The 26,188-nt window shown below is 39.8% G+C and overlaps 2 protein-coding genes across 3 annotated transcripts in view; one reads left to right on the plus strand and one right to left on the minus strand.

Moving 5' to 3' along the window:
- The first annotated feature begins 370 nt into the window (after positions 1 to 370).
- On the plus strand, positions 371 to 8,953 carry LOC108414799 (UPF0676 protein C1494.01-like). Of its 2 annotated transcripts, none has more exons than XM_037531496.1 (7): positions 371 to 892; positions 4,394 to 4,518; positions 4,622 to 4,688; positions 4,803 to 4,947; positions 6,249 to 6,388; positions 7,281 to 7,391; positions 7,534 to 8,953. In XM_037531496.1, exons 1-7 carry the CDS (start codon positions 728 to 730, stop codon positions 7,714 to 7,716), a joined length of 936 nt encoding a protein of 311 aa, XP_037387393.1. In that variant the 5' UTR covers positions 371 to 727; the 3' UTR covers positions 7,717 to 8,953. The 2 variants fall into 2 exon arrangements, with proteins under 2 accessions (XP_037387393.1, XP_037387394.1); XM_037531497.1 differs by having other exon boundaries at positions 371 to 755.
- Positions 8,470 to 26,188, minus strand: part of LOC108414800 (zinc finger protein 850-like) — a 32,440-nt gene continuing 14,721 nt past the window's right edge. Inside the window, exons 3-5 of the mRNA XM_037531530.1 lie at positions 17,472 to 18,090; positions 12,313 to 12,319; positions 8,470 to 11,945 (exon numbers count right to left, since the gene is read on the minus strand). Of these exons, the coding sequence (XP_037387427.1) occupies positions 10,737 to 11,945; positions 12,313 to 12,319; positions 17,472 to 18,090 (1,835 nt within the window). The 3' untranslated portion in view covers positions 8,470 to 10,736. The remainder of the gene's footprint in view (positions 11,946 to 12,312; positions 12,320 to 17,471; positions 18,091 to 26,188) is intronic.

Here is a 26,188-nt window from a genome sequence, read left to right on the forward strand (position 1 = left end):
AAATCTGTTAAGGGACTTTTTCACTACACTCAAACGTCATTGAAGTTAATTCACATAACCTTGTCACAAGAGCTTGGCAGACATTATATATGCTGATATAAGAGTTGTAGTGCATCATGCAGGTGAACTTAGTATTTAGTATTTGTTGTTTTTGTTAACAAAGCAGTAAATACAGCTCTTTTCTAAAACTTTAATTCCATGTTGTGATCGGCAGACATTCTGTGGCCCATAAAGGCTGAGTTTTAATAACGTGCTTTTCCCCCGCTGGTCTTCACCCGACTTGCAACTTTACTGTAGTGTACTTTGTAGACGGCCCCTTAACTAGTTCACGTCGAGGTCTCAGCAGCCGGTAGAAATCAACGTGGTCCAAACCAACGTTGACGCAGTCCCGCACTTTACAGACGGTCCCTTGTACTCAGTCGGCTGATTTGATCAGATATTCTGGGCGAGACGGAAAGATTTTGACCAAATCCCGCGACTGCAGCTTCTTATTTGTTTCTCCACGACTTTAAAATGTCCTTTTGCTTCCGGGCGGTGTTCGCGAGCAGCAGGAGGCGAATCGCCCCTGAACACCCACCAACACCGCCTTAGCGAGCAGTAACGAAGCCGCTGCTCAGTGAACCGCTCCGCCCTCGGCGCGTCACTCGGCCGGTCCTCCTCCTGAGTGTGGAGGCGAGGGGACGCCGCCGTCCCCGCCTAGCCGGCTGCTCGGAAGACGCGCCACAGCATGGACGCCATCCCGATCGTCGACTTTGGTGAGTACAAGCTCCGAGATGATGAGGACGACGCCGTTCCCGGAGAGCGGCTGCAGGAGCTCCGCGAGGAGGTGCGGAGGGCCTTCACTGAAGTGGGCTTTGTTTACCTGAAGAACACCGGAATAGAGCAGGACGAGGTGCGTGCGCCGCGTGTTCTCAGCGCCTTTGGGCGGGTTGGAGAAAAGTCGGACACGTTTCATCCGGGCAGCCAGTTAAACAGAGCCGCACGCGGAGCGGGTCCGTGTAGTTGGTCACTCAGAGCCCAGAAACGGGGTCACGGAGTCCGGTTACTGATGGGGCAGCGGGAAAACAAAGAAGCAGCTTTTACAGCTTCACCAATTGACCATAGCGCCAAACTGACCATAGAGCCAAACACCAAACTCACAACCACGGAATAGGGGGGTGTTTACTTTTTCTCACTTTACACTTTCACTTTAGCGCGAGTAATCGAGCAGCGCGCGCTTTTGGTCGCAGGAGCTCAGAGATCAGGCCTGTCGTTCTGGCATACTGGAAAACTACATTGGCCTTCATTAGGCTTCATTGGACTTCAATAGGCTTTATTAGGCTTCATTGGCCTTCATTAGGCTTCATTGGCCTTCATTAGGCTCTGTAAAGGTGTTGTGGATTCGACGTGCAGCTTTGCTCTGTCTGTGAAAACGATCTGATGATGGAATTAAGGGGGTCTCCTGTTGGTTTCCCGCCATTTGATGCGTTGGCCGATGTAACGCTGAACGGCGCGTGGTCAGTGGTGTGGTGGGCTACAGTCCGTGCGCTGGGGGTTGAAGCGCAGGGCTGTGGGCTTTTCTGAGCTGAGCGAGTTTTATAGGACTGGTCGCTATGACTGACGGCCTCTCAGCCCCCAGGTGAGCGCAGCGTCCTGAGTTCGTTCCTCTGACCTGCCAGTGTGAGACCCTTGTGCTGTTTTCTGTGAAGCGAAAGTAAAGGCGTAATCTGAGGCGTCCACGTGCAGCCTGCTGGTCAGGGGGGGTCGGACTCTGCTTATCTTGAACTTGAGCACAGACGCCCCCCGTCAAATGGCGGGAGACCAACTTGAGACCCTCTCTAATCATGCGACGTTACTCCCCCTAAAACAGGCCCATGCAGCTTTGGTCAGAAACCAGTGCTGAAACGGGCGATTCTCGATTTTAGTTCTGCTGTCAGAGGAAAAATCAAAACGTAGCTTTTATAGTTTCCTAAACCAGGCTTGCAGTTTCCGTTCCTCTTTGGTCTACCAGGAAAGTTTGTTTAATAGAAACAGATCCTTCCAGTTTGGTTCTGTATCACGGTTCTGAGAAGTCCCCGTAACGGTTCGGAGTCTAAACCCGTTCAGTTCCTCTTTAATTCACGGGATCCTGTGACACTATAACATACAGTACAATAGCTTCTGGTTACTGTCTTTAAGAATGACACTCAATAATAAATAAACACTTATTTTTATTAACTAACACATTACTGTTCTGAGAGAAGCTCAGTTATGGACACTGTACCTGTGGATGAAAGTGACAGTCATGTTGTGTATGCATGTTCCTCCTGATGGAACCCTGACCTGCTCAGGTGTAGAGTGGTAATTGTAATGCGTCGTTATAGCCAGATATTTCACCCTGATTCGTGACGTCCATTATGGAGCTTATCGTTGCTGTATTTGGGAGCAGGAACTGATTTGGACCGGGCAGGGCTTTTTACCGGGCTGTAAACGTTGCCCAACACTGAACTGAACTGCTAGTTTTAAAGTGATTAATGTTGGTGTCTCTCAAATTAATGTTACTATATATTTCATCCGCATGTATATCACAGCGTTTCTGGTACTGAAGAAAGAAAGAAACGGAGCTATTTACAGGCCGGGACTGTATTCAGCCACAGCTTGCCTCACAGAGGGAAGGCGATGCTAACAGCGAACTCTGCGTAGGGCGTAGGCCTCTCTCCCAAAAAAGCGCTCAACCCGGCTGCCCAGTTCTTCGGTCCAAAGGCAGAATGTGGCAGCCCCCAGTGCTTCTCTCCACAGTAAGAGTACCCCAGCAAAAATAATTTAGAAAATTCAAATCATCAGAAACACATTCCCCTAACACGCTACAGTGTTGTCCATTAGCTGTGTTTGGCAGGAGAAGCAGATCTGGACATTTCTGAAGGTAAAAGGTTTCCCCAAACGACTCTCCACACTTGGAAAATTAATCAGACCGTTCATCAGACTGCATCACTCTAACAACAGATCCAGTAGTTTTGCATTTGTGTTAGTAAAGCGGAGGGGTCAAAGTCCAACTCCCCTTTGTGTGCACTTGCTTCACACAAGCATGTGGACGCTACAGATCCCTTTTCGATTATTTCAAGGTGTGAATACCAGTTAATCTAGGGTTAATTTAGGGTTTCAAAGCCTTTGTTTGCCATACATGGTGAGCAGTGGGCTTCAAACATTCTAGAAGTTCATACGTACTGAGTTTTTAATCTTTGTATAACATACAAAAGTTTTTAACAAAGTCAAATAATGGCTATGGTGATCTTAGGCATACAAAATTACAGAGTGAGTTTACAGGGACTTTCCAGCTCGGTGTGTGTTGTGTGGGGGTTCTTTTCCACTTTTCCCCTTTTTTGAGTCTCCATTGGTCTCCTTCTCTCTCTGGGCTCTGCCACTTACTGAGGAAAGACATGGTTATAAGTTAGGTGTCAGAAACAAGACCCCGATCGGCTACTCGGGCCGCTGGTTCGGCGTCATTGGCTCTCAGTCCTGCATTTTTTTTACAAAACTAGTTCGTTCTCTGACATGCCTTTTGACATGCCCGCCATAATGAGACCCAGTGCTCACAGAGGAACTTCTCAAAAAGGAGAAGTGAAAGTCTGTCAGATGGTCTCCAAATGTTATGATTCTTGATCACAGGGCTTCAACAACAGGTGCTTTTCGAGTTTTTGTCCAGATTGACCTTTTGACCTTGGTATAATAAGCTGTAGTCTTTGAATAAGAACATGAGGTCCATTTTCTGATGTAACTTGCAAGGACAAAGTTTTTCAGGAGAGAACTGAATCATAGAAAACTGAGTATTTACATGTATATTGTATAATATAAAAGTAATGGTGATGTTTTTTAATGATTTTAAGTGTTTTTGACTGCTGTGGCATCCCCTACGTGCCACTCTGGAACAAACTTTGCAACTTCATTATAATCTCTACGTATACAAGAGTTTGAAACTTTGAGATCACCAGAACATAAGCTCTTGACATATAGCAGTTTAAGTTAGAAAGGCCAAAGCTGCAATGATTGATTGACAGAAGGAGACAGTGTGGAGTAAAAATCCAAGATTTTTTTTTGATAATTATTTACCTACAGAGGTCACAAAGTATTTTAAGACAAACTTTTGAAAAGATGATGCATTACTCTAGAAAAAATGAAAGAAAATTTGGTTTAGGTGTTACAAGGCCAAATGGGTGCGTTTAGGCCATTAGGGCCCATATCTTGCACTTGAGTAGCCAGAGGGACTACTACCTTGACCAGGTTTCATGTCTCTACAATGTACCTTGTACGCTTTCTTATGGGCGATTTGTTCAGAGGAGAAAAAAGAATAATAATAAGGAAAAGAAAAGCTCTAAATACTCCAATAGGGTCCTGCGCACTGTGTGCTAATAAAAACCCAAACTTTATGATTTTGCAGGTGGATCATATCATGGCAGTTTCCAAAAAGTTCTTCATGTTTATGGAAGAGGACAAAAGACCCTACAGCCGTGGCAGCTATTCAAACAGCGTCAATCATGGCTGGGTCTCTTTAGAGAGAGAAAGGTAGCCTCTCTGCAGCTTTATTATGACATCTTATGTAGACAGGCAGAGTTATTATGGTCGATTATTTAGGTCAATCTAACCTGCATCATTCTCATTTCCACAGTTTGAATCCTCGCCGTCCAGGAGATTTGAAGGAAGCCTTTAACACGACTTCTCTGCGCGAAGATATTGTAATTCCATCTTATTTTACAGTACAACACCTTATTGCTGATGAATTTTCTTAATGAAGTTTTTTGCCAGGGAAAGTCCATTTGTTAAGATTTGTCACTTTTTTGTCAACTTAGGCATGGCCCTCAGAAGAGTTTCGCACGACCCTGGTGACCTTCTACAAACGCTGTATAAAGCTCGCTCTCCGAGTGCTCAGAGTGATGGCGCTCAGTCTCGGCATAGACCCTGAGGTGTTTCTCAAAGCACACGGGCAGATTGGAAGTAAGCTGAATGATGTGTAATGTGTGCACATGCTTTCATAAACACAAACTCTGTACTCTGTTGTTCTTTTTCAGTTTAAGTTACTGTTTTATACGGCCCAGTACTTTTGCACAATAGTTATAAGGTGGCATTACAAAAATCAGACACTTAGTCTGAGTTGAGGACAGCAGCGTCTCAATGGCAACGAAAAAACTCCCGAAGATGATACAAGGAGTAAACTTTGAAACACTGCAAAAATTAAAAGAGGAACTCCTCTTCCTTTGGGCAGCACTCGATAGTGAATTATAGTCAGAAATGACAGAAATATACATGAATGGAATTATACAGTGGTAAGCTGCTCAAACTCCACATAAAATATTAAGTGATAAATGTTTGTGTTTTGTGTCAGATTAACACTTAATGTAGATCCAGAAGACCAAGAAAGAGGTTAGGATTTATGACACAGGTGAACATTCATTTGAACACAAGGGTAGCTGGTGAACCTGAAGGAATTATTAGGTACTTACACTAAAACCCTGGAGGGACCTGTAGCATCAGGTGAAGCTACTGAAAGCTGGTCATAATCAGGTGAGCAGCACAGAAAATTGCTGTGAAGCAGTCAAGTAGATTCAGTCAAGAGAGCTGGAGTAACACCAACAGGGGTTCCACTGTAGGACTGTAGGATCTCACTGTGGTGTCCTTTCAGGAAGCACTGCAGTGATGGTAGGTAGGCTGGTTCAGGTAGGAAGATGAGCTCACATTTAGATTGTTTGGTAAGTTTTGTAGGTACCAGTACTGAACACAAGTTGATGATACTACAAGGTGCCCCCTCAAAGGCACTTTGCTGTTATGTTCATTGTACTCAATACTGACAATTAACTTGCACCACTTGAACAATTGAACAAACCGGGTATGGTAGGTTGTCTTTAGGATATTCAGTATACTTTTTTCAGATTGGGTTTAATTTTTAATTCTGAGGTCAAGCTTTGATTCGGTTTTCAGTATTTTGTGTCAGTATCTACAGAGCCTTAATGATACTCTAATGGTTCTGAAAAAGAAAACAATAGATTGAAACATAAAGAAAATTGTACAATACTTAATTATGATGCATTTTTCAATACTGTATTAAAATATTGCACCTTTAGTCGTTGCTATCTATCAATGTGAAATTTAGCGGTCAGTCAATATAATGCAGTATAACTGCTGCATAATTCTAGATGAACAGGAGCTTGTTCAAGCATCTACTCGAACATATTTTCTCTTTATGTAGGTGAACACAGATTGAGAACAAGGTTCTAACATTTGCTTCTCTTGCTGTCAAGGTGAAGAGAATGGCAGTACCCTGCGTACTCTGTATTACCCTCCAGTGAAGAGTGTGAAGCATGATCAGATCCGCTGTGGGGAGCACTCTGACTATGGCAGCATCACTCTTCTCTTCCAAAGCAAGGAGGAAGGCCTGCAGGTGAGAAAGTGAAATGCAGGACAGTTTAATAACATCTCCTACAGCCTCATTTTTAATGGAGCTTAGAATAGTAAAATTAACCATACTGCAGCATGGCACATAGCACTTCTGTATTATTACTAGCATGTTAGCTTGTGGCCAGTGGGTTAGCTTGGGGCTAACATAGCCTGTGCCTTGAACATTAGAGCGGGACACTTGAAACACAGGTTTTGTTTAAACAGTGTGCTTTTATAATTATGAGAGCTCTAATAAACTGAAATTTCAGCAACTCCGTAATTTTTCTGTATTGAAAATTTATCTAGTCATCACTACATCATATTGAACCCCCTTTCACAGATATCATAGTTTGTAAATGCTTTTTGTAGCCAACTAGCAATCTATATATTCTTGGATTATGAATTTCACCCACTTTTTCTTACAGAATGTCTCTAGTTCTATGATATTCTTGGTTCCCAAACAGCCCCAGAGCATAATAAATTCACTCCATGAATAATAGTGGACAAGGTGTTCTTTTCATCAAATGCTGTTCCAGAAACAAAGAGAAACAAACACATCTTTGGTGATTGTAGCTAAAGAGTTTAGTTTTACATCATAAATTCACAGTACCCATTTTCAGCATGCTTGGCTTGCCCAAGTCACAGGTAAGGTTTTCTTCTGATGGCTCTTTCTTTCAGAACATATTTGAACAAATAACATTGCACCACCACTGCTTTTCAGCTAAACCTTCCTGCAGATCCTTTGTGTCATAGAACAACAAAATGTTCTATAATTAAATTTGAGATTAACTGCTATACTAAGCAAAAACAGCTTGGCAGCTTTGCAGTAAGTATGACTCCCATAGTACAGTAAGTTGAGAGAAATAATGAGTAAGTTTCTGTGTGTTTTCTTTAAGGTCAAGAGCCGTAAAGGGGAGTTTATCTCCGCTCCATGCATTCCTGGAACTGTTCTGATCAACATTGCAGACTTGATGCAGAGATGGACCAGCGACGTGTTTGTATCTTCTGTAAATATCTCTATTGAGTCTCAACCTAATACAAAATCAAATGAAGAAACGCAGACAAAGTTATTTACGCACATATGAAAGCAATAATTATCCTTATATTTCATTTGACCATCTTTTTTATTTCTGTGTCATAATCTTTCAGGTCCATAGGGTTAGGCTGCCCCCTGTTGGTGACTCAAACAAGGAGCGGCAGAGTATGACCTTCTTTGTGCAGCCAGATGACAACGTCATGATAAGTTGTTGTGATGGATCAAACAAATATCCTCCAGTGAAGTGTGTGGATTATCTTCAGTCCAGGTTTAATGAGACTTATGGGAAAACCTAAAGTTGCTCGATTTGGATTTCCATGTTTTGTCCATATGATAAATATTTTGTATACTAACTTTACTGCCTCTATGATGATGGGGGTTTGTAGATCTGCCCTGTTCGAACAGCTTAGAGACACAAGACAAGGATGTGCTCTCTTGCCTGCTCTATTCACTCTGTTTTTAGAACCATTAGCTCAAACCATAAGACGGGATCAAATGATTTTCACAGTTATCCTTCAGGATAATAACCATTACGCCTTGTTTCATTCAAATGATATTTTGCTCTTTTTGACCAACTTTGCACTTTCTCTCCCACTATGCCTTAAACTATTTGAACATTTTAGATGCTTAAGTGGTTATAAAACTAACTGGTCAAACTCCATTCTGATGCATTTGACAGATGCTAGCAAATTCGCCTCTATTCCTCCCATCATGTCTAATGACTCCAGGCTAACTTATCTGGAAATTAAGACTACTCATAAAAATAACTACTGTGCATTAACCACTAAAATCACCCAGGATTTGCAGGCATGGAGTGCTTTGCAGCTTTCTCTTGAGGGCAGGATTGCAATAGTCAAAATGAATATGTTCCCAAGACTCTCCTTTTTGTTCTTCATTATTGCACTTTGTCCTCATTATACCTTTTTTAAAGTTTCAGCATTCATTTGGAATAAGAATAGACTGATGATCAGACTCAAAACCCTACGAAGAATGAACACTGATGGCAGCCTTGTGTTACCAGATTTCAGGGTATATTTTTGGTCCTTTGGTCCAAATTCTCTTCTTGTTTGGCAAGACGTCAGTAAATTTATGGGTGGTCCATTTAAATTCTCAGCAGAATCTCCAATATGGAACAATACTTTCAACCAAACAAGAGGCAAGAGAGTTCATAATCATAATTGGAATATTTTCAACAATCAAGATGTACAGACTTTTCAGGATTTAAAAGAATCATACAATCTTCCTGGCCACTCTTACTTTTTATATTTATGGTTAAAAATCGCTTTACAGGCATATGGTGTTCCATGGAACTTTAAAATTAGCCAACGTTAATTTATGGATTGACACAATTCAAAGGGAGTAGTTTCTTCTTTTAACTGTAGTTAACTGGCTCACTTATCCCGTAACTTCCAATTACAACATTTTATTTGTACTTTTGTGCATGTTTTAAGACTAGATGCTATATTGTGTTAATGAATTGGTTCTGCATGTGGTGTCAACTTTAAGTAATAAAACCATTCTAAAGCAACCCAACCTCGGTCTAATGAACTGTTATTATTATCTTCTCAATCTCACTATAAGTCAGTGGACAGTTTTACACACAGCTTCAAACAGCTGCCAGAAACAAGTGGAAACCAAATCATGGTTTAAGCCAGGAGGTCATCTTAAAAGGATGGCTAGGATCATTAAAGCCAAGCCTAGACTGATTAGAGACTGGGCAGTGATTTTGATAGGCTTTTAGCTTTAACCTTTTGACTTCATCAAAATCGTATCATAGTGTTTCTTAAAAAAATTGTCATAGTGTAACTTAAGTTATAGCAATGAGGCATCTAGAGGCTTGTTGGTGTGGGGAAGCTTTGGAATATGTGGTTCAGTATCTGTAGGTTGTCTGCCGTGTTGGGGATAGATGGGTCATTTTATCCCGTACCTACTGATTTACGGTAGACCAAATCCGATGTGAGGTTTTTTTGTTTTTTTTTTTTCCCCTGTAGGCCCTGGCTATGTACACAGTTTGGTACTGAATTTTTTTCAAAAGAAAATAACAAAAACTATTGATCACAAAAACTAGATTTGCTGCTCAGTGTCTCCTGAGCCACAGTTCAACAGTGGTCTTAACAGCTGGAAAGACTGATTACTTTTAACATGTAAGTACTATACAATCAATTACTAAACAACATATATGAATTAGGGGTTGACCAATTAGCGATTATTATTAATCAAAGACACAAATAGCCGATATTTGGTGCCGAGATTACTTTTATACATTTCTTTTCAACATCATTGTCATGCTGTGGTAAATTACCCAATACTATATAAGCTTTTACTTGATTTAGCTTCTGAGATCCAAGAAGACCAGGTCTTCTCAGTTCTTAAGTTCGCTTTGGCTGGCAGTACATCCGTACTATTTAAGCAAACAGCAAAAACTAAACAGAAAACCAGTTAGTGATTTCCAAAATAACAGTTTCTAAAATTTAAAAGGATTTTTTATATTTGCAGGACCATAAAAAAAACTTTAAAAGGAAAAAAATATGCAAGAAAATAAACTCAACAGATTTACACATTCACAACACACATAACATTGCATGCATAGCCTTAATTAAACAAAAGCTTAAAGAAAGCAACCAAAACACCCACCGGTGTCTTCCCCACCTTCCCCAATGTATATCAGACAATCTAAATATACAACTGGATACACCTTGATTCATCATCACAAATCAAAACTATTACTATGCAGAACTGGATTGGTTCAGAAACAAAATTGTACATGGAGTCATTGCTGCGTCGACTAAGGAAACACAAATGAGTCACCTTTCTACAGTTCAAACTCCTGTACCACAAAGTCCTTATCATGTCACAGCGCCTTTATCAAGGAACAATCATTCTCTTGCAAAGACCATCAACAGTCCTTATAATCTCTGAGAAGAGTAAAGAAAAGTTTTTGAATGAGTTGTAACCTGGCCTGTATGCGACTTTATGCCACAAAGAACAGGCCATACTGAGGAAAGGTCACCGGTACCTCACTCAAATTGATGTCAGAAAACTTGCAGTCTTCAGGGCTCATATCTGTTTCTTAGCAGCATTAATATTAACTAGTTAACATGCAGGATTCAAAGAAGCAAAAAAGGGACTCACTGAGCCAAGAACACTATCAAATGTTTTTCAACTCTTCCATCCTTGCAATAGAAAGACTACACTACATTAGAAGCTAAACAATGTATTACTGAATACAGAACCTCTCAATTGTTTACATCATATTGTAACACTGTTAATAAGATATTTCTTGTATCAGAAACAGCAAAGGACAGAATTTTATACATCAGGGCAGGAAAGACGTTCCCTGCAAACCGCTATTCCCAGAATGTGTTACGATTACACTCTTATCCTGCTTATTTCCCCCACTGCTCCTAGTGCACTTGTGTACTTTCATAGCATAGGAATGCCTGAAACTCTTCCCACAGTCTGAGCAGTAATACGGCTTCTCTCCTGTGTGAATGCGTTGGTGTTGTTGGAGATTAAAGTGTAAATTAAAACTCCTTCCACACTCTGAGCAGTGATACGGCTTCTCTCCCGTATGAATGCGCTGGTGTTTCTGGAAATTACTCTGTGAAGTAAAACTCTTGCCACACTCTGAGCAGTGATAGGGCTTCGCTCCTGTGTGAGTGCGCTGGTGTGTTTTGAGCGTACTCTGTTGATTAAAACTCGTCCCACAATCTAAGCAGTGATACGGCTTCTCTCCTGTGTGGATGCGCTGGTGCCTTTTGAGAGAACTCTGTTGATTGAAACTCGTCCCACACTCTAAGCAGTGATACGGCTTCTCTCCTGTGTGAACGCGCTGGTGTGTTCTGAGATGACTCAGAAAATTAAAACTGTTTTCGCACTCTGAACAAAAATATGGTCTGATACCTGCGTGAATAAGCTGGTGCCGTTCAAGAGAACTCTGCCTATTAAAACTCCTTCCACACTCTGAGCAGTGACACAGCTTCTCTACTTTGTGAGTCTGCTGGTGTCTAATGAGAGAACTCTGTTGATTAAAACTCTTCCCACACTCCGAGCAGTGAAACGGCTTCTCCCCTTTGTGAATCTGCTGGTGTCTTTTGAGAACACTATGTCGAGTAAAACTCCTTCCACACTCTGAGCAGTAGTACGGCTTCTCTCCTGTGTGAATGAGCTGGTGTTGTTGGAAATTACTCTGTGAAGTAAAACTCTTGCCACACCCTGAGCAGTGATACGGCTTCTCTCCTGTGTGAATGCGCTGGTGTGTTTTGAGAGAGCTCTGCTGAGTAAAACTCTTCCCACACTCTGAGCAGCGATGGAGCTTCTCTCCTGTGTGAATGCGCTGGTGTCGACTGAGGATAGTCTGCTGATTAAAACACTTTCCGCACTCTGAGCAGTGATACAGCTTCTCTCCTGTGTGAGTGAGCTGGTGGCGTTGGAGATGACTCGGCCGATTAAAACTCTTCCCACAGTCTGAGCAGTGATACGGCTTCTCTCCTGTGTGAATGAGCTGGTGTCTTTGGAGATTACTCTGTCGAGTAAAACTCTGTCCACACTCTGAGCAGTAGTGTTTTCTCTTCTTACTGCAATCCTGTGCTTGTCTGCGAGATGTGTTCATGTGGAGGGTAGCACGTGGTGTTTGCTGAGTAACATAACCTCTGGACGCCATATTCCTGTTTCAGCAGCTTAACATCCCTCTTGGTGGAATGTTCTGATGCGTTTACAGAAGCACACTTAAGCTGGGTAGGAAAGTTCAGAAGAAGACTTGAAACAGGACATCATGTATTCCTGGAAAAAGAAAAAAAGAACATCAACATGCAATGCAACAAAAGTAGTCTGCTCCAAATCATGAATGCTCCACTTACATCAACTGGTAGAAAGAGTGAATAAAGAAAAACCTTCCATCTGATGTGAAAATGCCAATCACCTAATTATTCAAACTTTTCACACAGACATATAGGCCACTAAAATAGTCATGTCAATACTGGAAATCCCAGGGCTAAGATGGATTTCTTCACAGTAAAAATGACTGATTATTTGAAAACTGCCACCACAACAGTTAAAAAAATATGATAACAAGATCATATAGTACCAGTCAAAAGCTTGGACACATCTCATTCAGGGTTTTTTCTTTTATCATTTTCCACAATGTAGATTAATACTGAAAACATCAAAACTATGAAGGAGCACATATGGAATTATGTAGTAAACAAAAAAGTATTAAACCAGAATACGTTTTATGCCATATTTTATTCAAAGTAAACATATTTGGCCTTGATAACAGCTTTGCACACTCATGACATTTTCTCATTCTGCTTCATGAGGTATTCATCTGGAATGGTTTTAATTAACAGATGATAATTTAATTAACGTGTGCCTCATCAAAAGTTAATTTGTTGAATTGCTTGTCGTCTTAATGTGTTTGAGACAATAAGTTGTGTTGCAGTAGTGGGGCTGGTGTTCCTTTATAGTTATGATGTCTTCACAACGCGAAACAGTCACTCACCTATCAGAAGCCACGTTTACATGTAGCCTAATAATCCGTTAATAATCCGACTTACACCTCAATCGGAGTAGCCTAGTTGTATTCCATTCGGAATACAATTTCTATCCAACTGTACGAGATGGGTAAACCTCTAATTAATCTGTTAAATAGAAAAATAATATCCATGTAAACACCTGTATCTGATTACATTCCCTATCGGAAAGTCCGTTCTGCATGTGCGTCACATCATAGCAAAAGGTTTATAATGTTCAATATGGTGGAGCAGAAACTGGTCTGCAGAGGAGACAAAGTTCATTCTCTGATCTTTAAAAGATGGCGGTGGTCCAGTTTACGTTTCTCAGAACACAACGTCTTCCTCTCGCAACATCCTTTGTATGTACATGTGAAGGACATTTTTCTGAGTCTGATATCATTTTAAAGCAGTTAAAAACACAAGCACTGCTCACTGCTGCTCACCTCACTCTAACTGGACGTCATGTGATGTTCGCTGTCATGGTAACGTTTACCATAAGCACTACTCCACGCATGCGCATTATTTTGCATCAGATTACTTGTAGTGAGCATGCAAATGAAGATTTTCCATCAAACTGTTGAACAGAGTGAAAATAAACACCTCAGTCTGAATCTGTAATCCGACTGTATTCAATTGGATTGGCAAAAATCTTTGCATGTAAACACAGCCAATGAGTGCGTTTCCATGCGCTCAATAATCCAATCACTGGATTTTACCTGTTTATTTAAATGTTCATGTAAACAGCAAACTCAGATTTTTTATATCAGAGTAGGATCTAGAAATCTGATTAAGAAATCCGATTAAGAAGTTGGACTTTATCTCAGTAATGAGATTTTCAGTGTATGTAAACTCTTACTGTGATTTCTTTAACATTTCTCAGTCTGCAAAAGCAGTGTTGCCATGAGAGGGCAGCAAAACACTTTTGGAGTGACACTGAAACCAACTAAATGCTTGACAAAACATAGGATTTAAATATTCTTCATCTTCTAGATGATGTATATTAATATTTCATGTAAACTGGCACGAGGGCACGTTTTAAATGTACATCACATCTTGCTCTGTGAGTTTATCGGCTGGCTGAAAAGCAGAAATCTGATTACTGCCTGACTCATGTAGACCTGGACTTTCCCCCTTATCTAATTACTCAAATGCATGTTAACGCATTGATTTTCTTCAGTTTTCAGATTATTAATTACATGTAGATGCACTCAATGTATATTGTGCTCATTTCATAAAAAAAAAAAAAAAAATATATATATATATATATATATATATATATATATATATACACACACACACACACACACACATACATCATATATATGAACAAATCAGAAACAAACTGCTCTATGCTTGTAAAACCCAACTGGGAAAGGATTATCTACCAAATCTCCTGGCCCAGCAGCTCACATTACTCAGCTCTGTCTGAATGAAGCTGCTTCTGTGCGTCTGTAATCTATTATAAAGCAGATCTTCTTCCCAGAACTCAAATGTCTCTCCAGCTGTTTGTCTGAATGAAGAACAGTGAGGGTTAAAGTCTCGGACAGATTCCTACCTTCAGCAGCTCAGCGCTGGGCTCTGGTCCTCCAACAACATTGTCCAAGCGTGTTGTCTATTGACCACAACACAATCTTCTGCTTCTCCACTTTACTGCAGTTGGAGAAAGTGAGAGTTACAGAAGTAGCGCCACCACCTGGACTGAAGCAGCCTTGGTTGATCATCTTTTCCTAGTTGGGTCTGGCAAACAAGGAGCATTTGTTTCTCATTTACTTATGATTTATATTATATAAATTTAACCCGTCAGTTAATTTGTTGTGGTAACAAAGATCTTATCTAATGGGTTGAAATGCTGTTTTTTGGCTTTACAGCCAACTTTTGTAACAAGATTTGTGATTTTTGGCTTATCTCATGGACCTCTGTTCTTTTGTATTCTATACTATCCAAGTCACCGCCTTCATTCATTTTCATACAAACTGTAAAGATGAGTCCTTTACGTGTATGACTATCTGCTCCATTATCAGGCTGAACACATACAGCAGATATTATCAATCAAATACTAATAAAACAATGTGCAAAAACATGCCATATTGATTATGTAGCTGTAAATTAATATAAAGTAAAAAACAGAGACTGATACGCTGACGTTATCCTCATCCAGCAGTACCGAGTCAACTCATTAACTGATTCAATGCTGGATTGTGAATGTTGAAGGAGGGAAAGCACAAAAACCCACAGAGCATGTGGTCTCCAGGACTGAGATTGGAAACATGAACTAGACCAATCGAGTTCCTGAATGGCACATTACACCCCCCTCTGAACTCCCACCCAGATACTCACAGCTATCAGGAAGCTCTTAATATTACTCTAAACTGCTGTTTTCTCATAACAGGACTAATCATTACAATTTGTTATAAAATAGATTTGACTTGATAACATTTTCACACACACACACAAAGAAAAGAAAAAAAAAAACAGAAGCACATGGTTTAAGCCAAGAATCATAAAGTCTTAATCTAAAGGACATGTTTGATGTGTTTGCAACTAACTTGCCAAGTAAATCTGAATCAAACTGCTCTATGGTTGCCAAACTCAACTATGAAAACATTATCAACCAAATCTTCTAACCCAAAGACTCACATTACTCAAGGCTGAAATTAGCTACTTAACTGCAGTTTCCAATTTATCTGGCTCCTTATTCCTGGCATCTTATTCTCTGGCTGATGCTGTTTATTCACAGCTTTTGATTCTAGCCTGTCATATTGTGGTCTTCAATAGCATTTGAACCGCATAATATACAACACTAAAACTGGTGGTGAATGTTGCAACTGAGTTGCAGCAGTGGCGCACAACCTCTGAATATAGTTCAATAACTTCTTCATATTTACTTGAAATTATATACAATGTTGAAGTTAACTATGAATGGCGCAGCTAGATGCAAGTGAGGATGCACAATATATGGAATATTTATATAAGGCAATATCTGGTTTATATTATTATTTTCATTTTGAATTTCAATAACATTTAATGCAGATCACATACGACACAACAATCAACTGTAAATGTTGTAGCTAGATGTCAAAAATGATACACAACCTCTAGATTTTCCCATTTGAGTTTCAATAGCAGCTAAGCTGCATTTGATACAACACTAAAAACAACTGTTTACAGTATGTAGATTTTTAATTTAAATAATATTTCAGTCTCATTATGTACAACAATCAAATCAACTGTGTATGGTGCTGCTAGTTGGCAGTGATGATGCACTACTTCTGGATTTTAGATGTGATTCATTTTCTATTCTATATACTTTTTTTTTTTTAATTAAGTAGTATTTTAGCCGCATTACATACAACACTCAAAACACCTGTGTATGGGGCAGCTAGATATCATCAATCAAACACAACACTTGGATTTTGGATGCAATTCAATAACTGCATTATATTCATTTCTATGTATTTTAATTTCAATAATATTTCAGCCATAAACCATTGCGTACAGTGCAATATTTATATAGCAACCATGATGGTATGGGGGTTTATTACTGCACATGGCACTTGTGACTTGCACATCTGTGAAGGCACCATTAATGCTGAATGACATTTACACGTTTTGACAACAAATGCTGCCATTTACAATACGTTTTTTCTTTTTTTTCAGGGAAGGAGGCCTTGCTTATTTCAGCAAGATGACGCCAAACCACATTCAAAGGCGGTGTTTTTGGATTTTTGACTACATAGTCAACACTTGATGCGACAGTTATTAGTATTATGCCTGAGGTGCCAGAAAGTAACTGCTGTGCCATTTAAGGTAGAACAATAAAATTCATACCTGCAGCTGGTAAATCCGAAGCTGGGTTGTTGTTCTCTGCTGAAATCAGGTCAATATTTTACATTACTGTCCTGTCTCACATGTATAACTCAGAAATTGTTATGATTACAAGAAAAAAAAAGATTTTATGCACTGAAATTGACAATGATAATAATGTACTGAATGTAGACAGAAAAGTAAATGGTTATCGTAAAGGAAATAACAGCTAATTTAATTTTTTTTAATATATATTTTAACAAAAGACAATGAAAACAATAAAATGCATGAGGCAATTAGTCGCTCCCAACTCTGATGAGAATTCTTATCCGGTGTGAATTGCTCATAGGGCTTTAGAGGTTACATGGGAAGACAAAGTGGCACTTTCTCTGCAACAAGCATTAACTAGTTAACATAATGGAAACAACGGAAAAAAAGAGGGAATAAAGGAGCCAAGCACACTATAAAATGTTTGCCAAAACTTCCATCATATTTGTTATTATACCAGCTATACAGTTCTACATCAGCTTAGATTCACTAAATTAGAAAGCAAAAACTCATTTTTGAGAGTGGTGGTTCAATTATTTAAAAATAGGAGGTTTAAAGTTTAACACCAGGGCTGGAACCACCATTTACAGTATTAAGGTTTCAATACTGTAGCATTAAGGTTTCAATACTGCTCATCTCCACCTCTATTCTTACTGCACTTGTGTCTCTTCAAAGTATTTGATTGCCTGAAACTCCTCCCACATTCTGAGCAGTAATACGGCTTCTCTCCTGTGTGAATGCGCTGGTGTGTTTTGAGGTTACTCTGTACAGTAAAACTCAACCCACACTCTGAGCAGAGATATGGCTTCTCTCCTGTGTGAATGAGCTGATGTTCTCGGAGATTAGCCTGCCGATTGAAACTCTTCCCACAGTCTGAGCAGAGATACGGCTTCTCTCCTGTGTGAATCAACTGGTGTTGATCCAGATGACCCTGTTCAGTAAAATTCTTCCCACACTCTGAGCAGTAATATGGCTTCTCTCCTGTGTGAATGCGCTGGTGTTTTTGGAGAGTATTTTGTACACTAAAACTCTTCCCGCACTCTGAGCAGTGATACGGTTTTTCTCCTGTGTGAATGCGCTGGTGTTCTCTGAGATTAGCCTGTCGATTGAAACTCTTCCCACATTCTGAGCAGAGATACGGCTTCTCTCCTGTGTGAATGAGCTGGTGTGATTTAAGATTACCACTATGTGTAAAACTCGTCCCACACTCTGAGCAGCGATACGGCTTCTCCCCTGTGTGAATGCGCTGGTGTCGTCTGAGATTACTCTGTTCAGTAAAACTCTTTCCACAGTCCAAGCAGTAAAGTTTTTTCTCTGTACCGCGTTTCCGTTTTCGTTTGCGAGATGTGTTCGTGTATGAGGTATCAGATTGTGTTTGCTGAGTATCAGACCTTCTCTTTGAAGCCATATTCTTGTGCATGACCTGTTTCAGCAGCTAAACATTCCTCTTGGTGTAAAATCCTGACATTTCAACTGAGAAGGAAAGTGCAGGGGAAGACTTGAAACAGGACATCATTCGTTTCTGGAAGAAGAAAAAAAGAAAATATAAACTCAACATGCAATGCAACAAGAGCAGTCTGGTCCAAATCATGAACGCTCCACTTATATCAACTGCCAGACAGTGTAAAGAAAGAAATGTATTCTATCTTATGCGGAAAAGCCAATCACCGAATCCCCCCAAACTTTTTAGATATACAGATTGACCACTAAAGTCCAAACTACCTATGAAAAAACCTGCTTATTTGGATTGGGTGACATCGACCGAATTGGCCTATGACGATGTGTACAGAGAAACATCTCAATGGACATTGACTTGGTCAGGAGGCAGGGCAAATGGTGGTCCTGTTAAGGTCCATTCTGATCAACTAAAATGTTTACCAACATAAAAAAAACTGATGCTACTTTTAATGTATTAGGACCTTCACGTCACATCCAAAGTGGCTTTCTGCCTTAACCCTGTTTTTTCTTTTAAGCACTTCAACAAAACAATGTATATACACAAAGTTCTGCTGTCTATTTCAAGAGCTGAAGCTGTATAATGGGCAATCCTACAGTCAGTGGGGGAGTTAGAGGCTCTGCTTCTGCTTCTTGATCCTCTTATTAAAAAGGAGCAAATGAACTACAGCTACATCCAGTCACTGTAGCACACTCATAGCATTTCAGCTGTGGTCTAAGACATATGATCCTTAACCTAAAAGTCTGTGCTGTGTGAGGTTTTGTGCCCTGCCACAGGCAAGATGAGCTGCTGTGCCACCAGCCTGATGCACAATTGTTTGGGCTGCAATCATGAAAACACAGCTGTGATTGATCAGCTTGATTTTTAATACTAATTTAAAAACATAGCAGGCTCTGATTTAAAAAATTACATGGTGTCCAAGTCAGACCTGTTAGCAAAGATGAGACTAATATGCGTGTGTTTGTTTCCAAAATGTCATGTGCCATTTTTAAATTCCTCATCTTATGTCACGTCTTACGTTCTTTCTTAAGGAACAATTTCTCTCTAAGCATCACAAAAAGACAACAGTCTTTAAAGTCTCTGAAAACAATAATGGAAAGTTTGCTTGCATGTTTGAAATATGGCTAAGTCAAAAGAGTTAAAAATTAAGAGAGGTGATCAATGCCATGCACAAACAAGAAAACTTGTCTAAAAGCAGTTGGCCTGACTTACTTGTCCAGTGTTAAATGTACAGTAGCTGGCATGAAAAGAAATAGTCCTCCAAGATGTTCATCTGATCATGAACCTCCAACGTCAGTCTAACTTTAGCGCTACCGAGCTGACACAAGTCATCAGAGCTGCAGCTGTTCTGTTGTGCAGTGCGGCTCTTCTCCTCATTCAGTCCCTCATCCAGAACCGTTAGTTTCCTTTGTTATTTTGGCCTGTGTGTGATTATATAGACACAGATGTGGCTCCTCAAGATGAGCTAACTAGCTTAGCAGCCTTTACCTGAACAAGCAGGCTGTGAATCCCAGCTCTACATAACACGGCAGACTAAAGGCTGATTTAAACACTCACTGCACTGCTGTGGTCGGATCATCTGAAAGCTGAGCTGCATCAGATTCAGTCACTCCAGTCTGGATCAGACACCAACACGACCAGTACAGGATTCCCGTTCGCCGTCTTCTCTCCAGCTTCCCGATAAATGCTGCTGCAGTTACACTCTGCCCCCTGTAGATGGCAGAAAGATCGCACATGGAAATAAAATGCGGTGTGTTTTAAAAGAATAGATCAAAATCCTTAAGTAGAAGAAAGAAGATGCTGAAGTATCTTGACTGTGAGTGGATCAGACACTGCAGTGCTGCTGGAGTTTTTAAACACTGTGTCCACTCACTGTCCACTCTATTAGACACTCCTACCTTGTCGGTCCACCTTGTAGTTGTAAAGTCAAAGACGACAACTCATCTGCTGCAGCACAGTTTGTGTTTAAATCCTACAGCTTTATTTCCCCAGTCTTAAAACATCTCTGAGAAAGCCTGACGATCTTGTTTAAGTCTCAGCAGACGAACTTTGACCGTAGAATATTATTATGACTCTGTGAACATGGTGTCAGAATACAGAGTGTGAGCTATTTACACTTTGGACTTAATTCCTAAGGTTTTCTCTCTTTATTCTCAAAACATCTAAAAAGATCTGACACTGGGGTTCAAAATACAATACAAAATGAAATTTATTGTGATCCTGTGAACAAAGCATGTGGGATGATAGAATGGGTGGGCAAACTGCATCCCTGCTTATTCAATTCAGTTCAATTAAACTGATCTGTATTGTCATTACACAAGTGCAGGGTTGACAGTACAATGAACCACTGTAACGAAACACTGTCAGGACAGTGCAGTGTTTAAAAAATGAATACAATAAAGCAGCAGTACAAACACAGTAGACAAAAACATAAAGCCAGGTCAAAAACAAGAAATGCAGACTAACACATAAACATTTACATTACATTTACATTTATGGCATTTTGCTGACACTCTTATCCAGAGCGACTTACAATTTGATCATTTTACACAGGAAGGCCAAGGCGGTGTTAGGAGTCTTGCCCAAGGACCCTTATTGGTATAGTGTAGGGTGCTTGCCCTGGAGGGGGATTGAACCCCAGTCTACAGCATAGAAGGCAGAGCCACTACACTAACCAACCACCCCTGTACCAACCAAACAGTAACTGTAGGTCAAAAGGCGGCGGTAGAGTTACAGTGTGAATTATAGTGAAGCAATAAAACTGCAGTCTCTGAGTGGATGAGGGCCACTTCTCGCAGTCATATGGCACTGCTGGCCCACTGTTGGCCCTGGCACCCTGCAAGTGGGCCTAAGGCAGCAGATTTAAACAGATTTGGTCCACTTCTGATACGAACTGCATGTGAGCCAAAAGTGGCTCGCATATAAAAAGCCAATATTATTATAAAACAGATATAGACCATATAATGTGAGTGATTACGTCTATCACCCCCACCAATGTCTTAGTTTTTACAAATCTTTGTAGATACCTTGTCTTGTATGAACAGGCCAGACAAATCCATTTTTAAATGTGTTTAACACCATCCTGTCCATCATAATCATCAAAGTTAAGAAGGGGTCCCACGCAAAAGTTTTCATTTTTTACTGACACAGCCAGTTGAGAAAAGAATTTAAACGGGACATTATTAAGTTTGATAATTTAATATTTGAGTTAAACTGACTAAATACATAAAGGCATGTTGGTTTAAAATGTATTATTTACATAGAACTGACGTCAGTCTGACTGAGTCAAGCTAAAGTGATTTAATAAAGGACAGTCAATAAGGTGAATCTTTTCCTTTCTGTCAGACAGCTAAACAGCTAACTGTCTGCAGTTACGGTGCGGTGTTAGAGTTGTATTTATTAGTATTATTCGTTATTAATGTAAACCTCAGTATTAGACACGGTGAAGTGAAGTAATTGTCTCGTTGTAAATATATTACTACCAAGTTAACTTGTTATTTATATGCTTTTTGTTACATTTAGCTAACAAGGGCAAATGTTAGTTAGCACGTCAGCTAGCGCCTTGGTTTGCGGTAAGCGTGTTAGTAAGTTAGAATGTTAGAACGTTAGCTAGCGTCTTAGTTCTAGGTTATCATGTTAGAACGTTAGCTAGCGCGTTAGTTCGTAGTTACCGTGTTATCATGTTAGAACGTTAGCTAGCGCGTTAGTTCGCGGTTACCGTGTTATGATGTTAGAACGTTAGCTAGCGCCTTTTATTTATCTTTCTTATTGGATTGCATTAGCATACCCCTATTAACATCTATTCTAATATAAATTTCTACAGGACTCCAGTAAGAAACGGCTGCTGTCCAGCACTGGCCAGTGCCTTGATGACAACATAGAAGTGTTACCTATCAAAGAAAATATAAAGTTTTACTGTTATGCTGCCTTTTTTATTATATCATACATAATTATGTAATTTCATGTATAAAAATGCTAATTAACATAAATGTTTATGTTGCTTTGCCTTTTTATTGGCATTTCAGATACAGTCCCAAATTCATTTGGAATTGGATTTGAACCTGATGCCGATAGTTTGATTGGTTTTGATTTGTTGTTGTTTTATATTTTATGTAAATGTAAATGTCATGAATGGGATAAATCAGCACTTTCCAAGAACTTCATGTGTAATAATTCTTGGTAAGGGATTGACATTACTATTTTAAAATAGTACTTATCTAACGAGTTGTTTTTTCTGTATCTGAAACTGGACATCTAAAGTTGAGTTTCACACAGAGTTGCCAGTGTATTAGATACATCTACCTTGTATGTACTCTCATTTGCTATTTGCTCAGATCCACTAAACATAGTCACTGCTGGGACAAAGCCTTGTATCTCCATATTTGTGTTTTTTTTTATTATTATTTCAAATTTGAAAACATCAGTAGCCTTTTACATGTAAATATTTCATGATTAATGGAACAGTAGAAATGTTCCAATATTACTGGGGGAAAAAGAAGAAAAAATATCTTCTTCTATTATTTTGCACCTAAATTTAAGAATGTTTTTTCTTTGTGCTGTAAAGTTATCATTTTAGAGATACCAGGTAGTTTTCTGTGGATCAATATTGAACCAAACATGACCAAAGCAGAGCAGAAAGGACAAAAGTGTCATGAGACACACTTGTTGAAGTTCCTCACTGAACTTTTTCTTCAGTATGACCACATTTGAAGCCATCAGTTTATTCTGGAACAAATCCAGTGTGGGGCCATTTGTGATCCAGATTAGGCCTAGTGGTGCATTTAATTTTGTGGCACTATGCTGGTGTGTATGTTGCCCTCATCAGGCAACCATGAGTGGACTGCCCTCATGCAGTCAATTCATGTGGCAAGTGGGCCAGATGAAAATGGGAGGAAAGGTGTGGACCATACCTGGGCCAGAATAATCTTACTATCTGAAACAAGTCTGGTCTGGATCTTCTCCATATCTGGAACAGATCCACACCCGACTTGTCTCAGAAAGCAAAATTATTCTGGCCCAGGTCTGGCCCACACCCCACAACCACTTCCCATTTTCATACCGCCTACTTGCCCCAGTTGTTAGATGTGAGTCACATGTCAGCTTAAAGTGCAGAGCACAACTGGGCCGGAATAGGCCCAGTTTTGTGCTTTCATTTTGGCTGATGTGTGGTGATAATCTGGTAGCAACTGGGAGTGGTCCACCTAAGTGCTGTCAATCTACATGGCAAGTGGAAAATGGAGGATATGGGCAAGATCTGGGCCAGAATAATTTGCAGTGACCGTGTATGAAAACTAAAATATGGCTTTTGTAAGTTGGTGCTTAAGCGCTGTGGTACACTATAATAACATTTTAATAGCCAAATTGTAGTTTGTTAATGCATAAACATTTTTGTAGAGAAAAAAAGACTTCATATTCTAAACAAAGAACAGTACAAGACATTTTAACATGTACATTCATGACAGCGGTAAGTGTGAATTAAATAAGCCAATGAGCTGCTCCTTTCACCAGCAAATCAGCACTCTGTAGTAGTAACGCTAACCTGTCAGCACCCAGAAGCAGTACTGCTAGCATTCTACTGAATTACAATGGACATATAAAGGTACATTTTCTATGCTTTTTTGTGAAATACATTTTTTTAATTAAAGGTCCTGGACAAATTGTTAGCTGCATTCTCTCCTGTTCATTTTGAAATCACTCACTGGAGCTTTTGAACACCTGGTCCTAGCCCACCTGAAGGCCATTACAAATCCTGCTGGATCTTCTGAAGTTCACATACAAAGCTAACAATGATGCAGGCAACTTGGTCTTAAACCTCAGGCTACAGCATCTTGACAGTCTTGGAACCTACACTAGAGATCTGTTTGTGGACTTCAGTTTGGCTTTCAACACCATAGAGGCAGAGCTGCTGCAGGTCAAACTGTCCCTGCTGTCTTCTAACTCCTATTTCCTGGTGGACCATGCAATTCCTGACAAGCAGAAGTGAGCAGGGGCAGCTAGGAAAATATGTCGGTACTGCTGTTCCTCAAATTTGTGTGCTCTTACTGTTTCTTTGCAGTCTGTAAAGACTGTCTCTAAGGAACAAGCTGTGAAGTTCCTGAAGTCTGCAGCTAACCAACAGGGATGGAAGTCATGGAGGAAGTCTCCTGGTGCAGCAGCAACCCCCTGCTGCTCAACACGTAAAAGACCATAGAGGGGATGTGCACTGTCTTGTAAACAAACAGCTTTGTCTTATGGGTCAGCTCCCTCTTCACCACTACAGTACAGTACAACAACCACATTACTGCTACTGCCTGTCCCAGACTGCAGCCAAACTCACGACCCCTCTTTCCATCACTCATAAACAAGAACCCAAGGTACTTCAATTCCTCCACCTGGGGCTGGTCCTCTCCCCTTACCTGGAAGGGTCATGTCATACTTTTCCCAGAGAGCCAAGCTCCAGTGTATACTCAGCAGAGACGATCATTGGATGTAGTCTGCCAATGCTTAAGGACATCTACAGCAGCAGGATGATGAAACATGTCAGTAAAGTAACAGCTGACCCCTCTCTTCCTGGACATTACTAGATCAAAATGTAGAAATTTATGAAAAACACCAATCATAGTTTCTGTGATGCAATGAGTTTCACTCAACAAAGATAGTATCTATTACATACATAAACACAAACTATTTACTTTTTTGGCTTTAGCTCAGACCATGGTACTTCATATGGTCAGGGACCATATAACAGTGTAATAATTATATAAAAATCAAAGAAAAGGTACTTCAACAAAGATTTCTTTATTGACTAGAAATGAATAAGGCAAATATGGTATTGAATAATAGATCAATAGGTATGCATTGAAAGTAGAGACATGATATTCACTTGAGGGAAATACTGTAGTTGGCTAAAACTCAGAAAAGGCTATTTTTTGGCAATTGAGCAGTATCAACAGAATGTTGAGTATGGATGCCAGTGTAACAAGTGATCTAGGTTTAAATCAAAGACAGAGGTTGGTCCCTTTACTGCCTCGTGATATTTGGCAAGGAGAGCTGGTGCAGTCTGAGTGCTTGTGAAAAGCACCTCAACTTGGGGCCTTGATATGCACTGACATCAGGTTGAATAATTCACAACAATGAGCAAATTATTGAATGAAAAAGCAGCTTACAGAAGACATGACAAACTGATACATTTTTTTTTGCATTTTCATCTTTTCTTTCTACTTTTTGTCTTTGTGTTCTGGTACATGAAATGGACCTTTCCCTGAACAGAGTTCAGGCAGAGAAAAAGGGTTTTGTGCTTAATTTCCTAATGAATATGCAATATTTTTGTCTGAGCATCTGTTCAAATTCACTGTAAAAGATGATCACTAAAAGGAAAAGAAAATATGAGCTTACGTATAATCCAAAGGACAAACTTTCTAAAGAACTTTATAAAACTGATTACATGAAAAACATACAAATTTGTACCAAACATTCAATACAAAAAGCAATTACTGAGCCAATGGTACATGTTTTAACCTTACTGGTATTGGTAATCTTTTACCCGGTTATACAATGACAGAGATAAGGATGGAGAACCCAGTTTAAACTCCTGTACTATCAGCTGCCACAAGGATAGACTGGAAATGGGCACAAGCAAGTTATTTCAACTTATAGCAACATTACCAAGCAACAATCATTCTCGAAGTGCCTGATCATGCAGCATACAAAAAAATTAAATCTATAGATTAAAAGGGAACAAAGTGGCACTTTGATTTAAACTAGCATTAATCTGTCCATCAAAGAAAAGGAAAGGGGACTTGAGAAGCCAAGTGCACTGTCGAGTGTTTGTCAAAACAACCATGATTGTAACAGAAAGAGTATACTAAATTAATTATATTAAATTAGAAAATAAAAACATTATTGAATTTGGAGATTTCATTATGAGAACTTTCCCTGTCGTTAATATTATTAATTTAATTATATCAG

This window comes from Pygocentrus nattereri, chromosome 20, assembly GCF_015220715.1.
Source record: "Pygocentrus nattereri isolate fPygNat1 chromosome 20, fPygNat1.pri, whole genome shotgun sequence".
Lineage (NCBI taxonomy): Eukaryota > Metazoa > Chordata > Actinopteri > Characiformes > Serrasalmidae > Pygocentrus > Pygocentrus nattereri.